The 2089-nt window shown below is 34.5% G+C and overlaps 1 protein-coding gene across 1 annotated transcript in view; it reads right to left on the reverse strand.

Moving 5' to 3' along the window:
* HELRODRAFT_134305 (hypothetical protein) overlaps positions 1 to 2089 on the reverse strand; it is a gene marked incomplete at both ends in the record, with an annotated part of 7552 nt that overhangs the window by 3025 nt on the left and 2438 nt on the right. The window contains 3 exons of the mRNA XM_009016820.1: positions 140 to 282; positions 611 to 722; positions 883 to 976. Coding sequence (XP_009015068.1) covers positions 140 to 282; positions 611 to 722; positions 883 to 976 — 349 coding nt within the window. The remainder of the gene's footprint in view (positions 1 to 139; positions 283 to 610; positions 723 to 882; positions 977 to 2089) is intronic.

The raw sequence follows: 2089 nt of genomic DNA on the forward strand, positions 1-2089 counted from the left end.
GAAACATCATCAATATCAACAACAGCAACAACAACAACAATGAAACAACATCAACAACATCAACCACAACAACAACAACATCAACCACAACAACAACAGTATCAACAACAACAATGAAACACCATCATCATCATCTTACTTGATATACTCTATCATATCGATGCCCATATCCACAGCGTATTTAGCATGTTGTTGTAGTTGCTGCTGCTGCGGTGGCTGCTGATGGCCACAGAGGCAGAAATATCTGTCGCCACGAATTTGGATTCTGCTGCAATAATTCTCCTGATTATGATGTCGTTGGTTGTGATTGTGATGATGATGGTGTTGTTGAAGGTTATGATGACGATGATGAGGATGATGATGATAATGATGATGATGAGGGTGATGATGGTGATGATGTTAATAATAATGTTAACCGATCGAAAAATAAATCTTTCACAAAACAATTAAAATAGAACAGTAATAAATCATTCGTTCTTTCAATTAGATTAGAATTTGTCAATAAATCAGCTGAACAATCGATCAATCAATACAAAATTAAAATAGTTCATCGCTCAATCGATTGAACAGCAAGCAAACACCGAACCAACAAAATCATTCGAATACCGACCGATGCCAACTGATCGAACCGACCGAATGTCTCGTTGAGAAATCGTACCATCTCCAGAGCGCTGCATTGGCGAGAGAGTAAGTTCAATCCTATCACGTCTCCGAACAGAATGCTGATAATGATAGTGACGATGAAATGATGATGAAGACGACGACGATGACGATGGAGGGGGTGGTGATGGTGATGATAGAGATGATGGTGGGGATGACGACGACGGTGATGATATTCATCATCATTACCATTATCGTCATCTTCATCACCATCATAACAACCTGACTTTGTCATATTTCTGCATATAAATTTTCTGGAAAAAGTGCCTCAGATGTGGAGTCTGCAAATCCGACTTCAGTTCCGCCACGAGGTTCGCTGGTACCATGTAGAGCAGTAATTTGTCCTGCGTGCGTGTGTGTGTGTATGTGCGTGTGTGTCTGTCTGTGCGTGTGTGTGCGTGTGCGTGCGTGTGTGTGTGTTATTTCTTATTTGCAATTTTATTGGGTGTTTTCTTGCGATGGTTATTTTTAGCATGAATTTTTGCTAGCAGGTTTGTGTTGTAGTTTGGAAAAATTTTCCATGATTTGTTTGTGTGTTTGTATGTTTGAACGTTTGAAAGCATGTTTGCTTTTTTGTATATGCATGTTTGTGTTGTATATATACACACGTATGTTTTATTGTAAATTCATTTGTATGCCTTCTTACAAAATTGTGCAGTTTTATGTGTGGGGGTATATAATTTTCTGTCTACATGTTTGTATGTATGTATGTATGTATTATTATATGTATGTTTGTTTGTACGTTTGTATACTCATTCGCGTAGGTAGTTTTGTTTTGTATATAATACGTCAAATTAAAATATATATATATATACATATAATTACATATATACATGTAGAACCGTGCAAGGATTTATACATGTATACGCGATATTGATAGGTTCAGTGAAATAAAGATAACGAGAAAAAAAAATGAGAAAAACGAAAGAAGAAAAACAACAATAACAATAGTAATAACCATAACAATAATAACAATAACTGTAATAATAACCATAACAATAATAACAATAACTGTAATAATAACCATAACAATAATAACAATAACTGTAATAATAACCATAACAATAATAACAATAACTGTAATAATAACCATAACAATAATAACAATAACTGTAATAATAACCATAACAATAATAACAATAACTGTAATAATAACCATAATAATAATAACAACAACAACAATAACAATAATTACAACCATAAAAGTAAAGCAATGACATTTACTAGGAATTACACCGATGTATAAATTCGAGAGGAAAACCTTGGCATGAATAAAAGTTTCATCAGCCCCATCACAAATATGCGTGATGACGGCGATGTGGTGATGATGATGATGATGATGATGGTGTGGTGGTGATGATTATGATGATGATGATGATGATGTGGTGGTGGTGATGATTATGATGATGATGATGATGATGATGATGAT

Source organism: Helobdella robusta (assembly GCF_000326865.2).
Source record: "Helobdella robusta unplaced genomic scaffold HELROscaffold_19, whole genome shotgun sequence".
Classification (NCBI taxonomy): Eukaryota; Metazoa; Annelida; class Clitellata; order Rhynchobdellida; family Glossiphoniidae; genus Helobdella; species Helobdella robusta.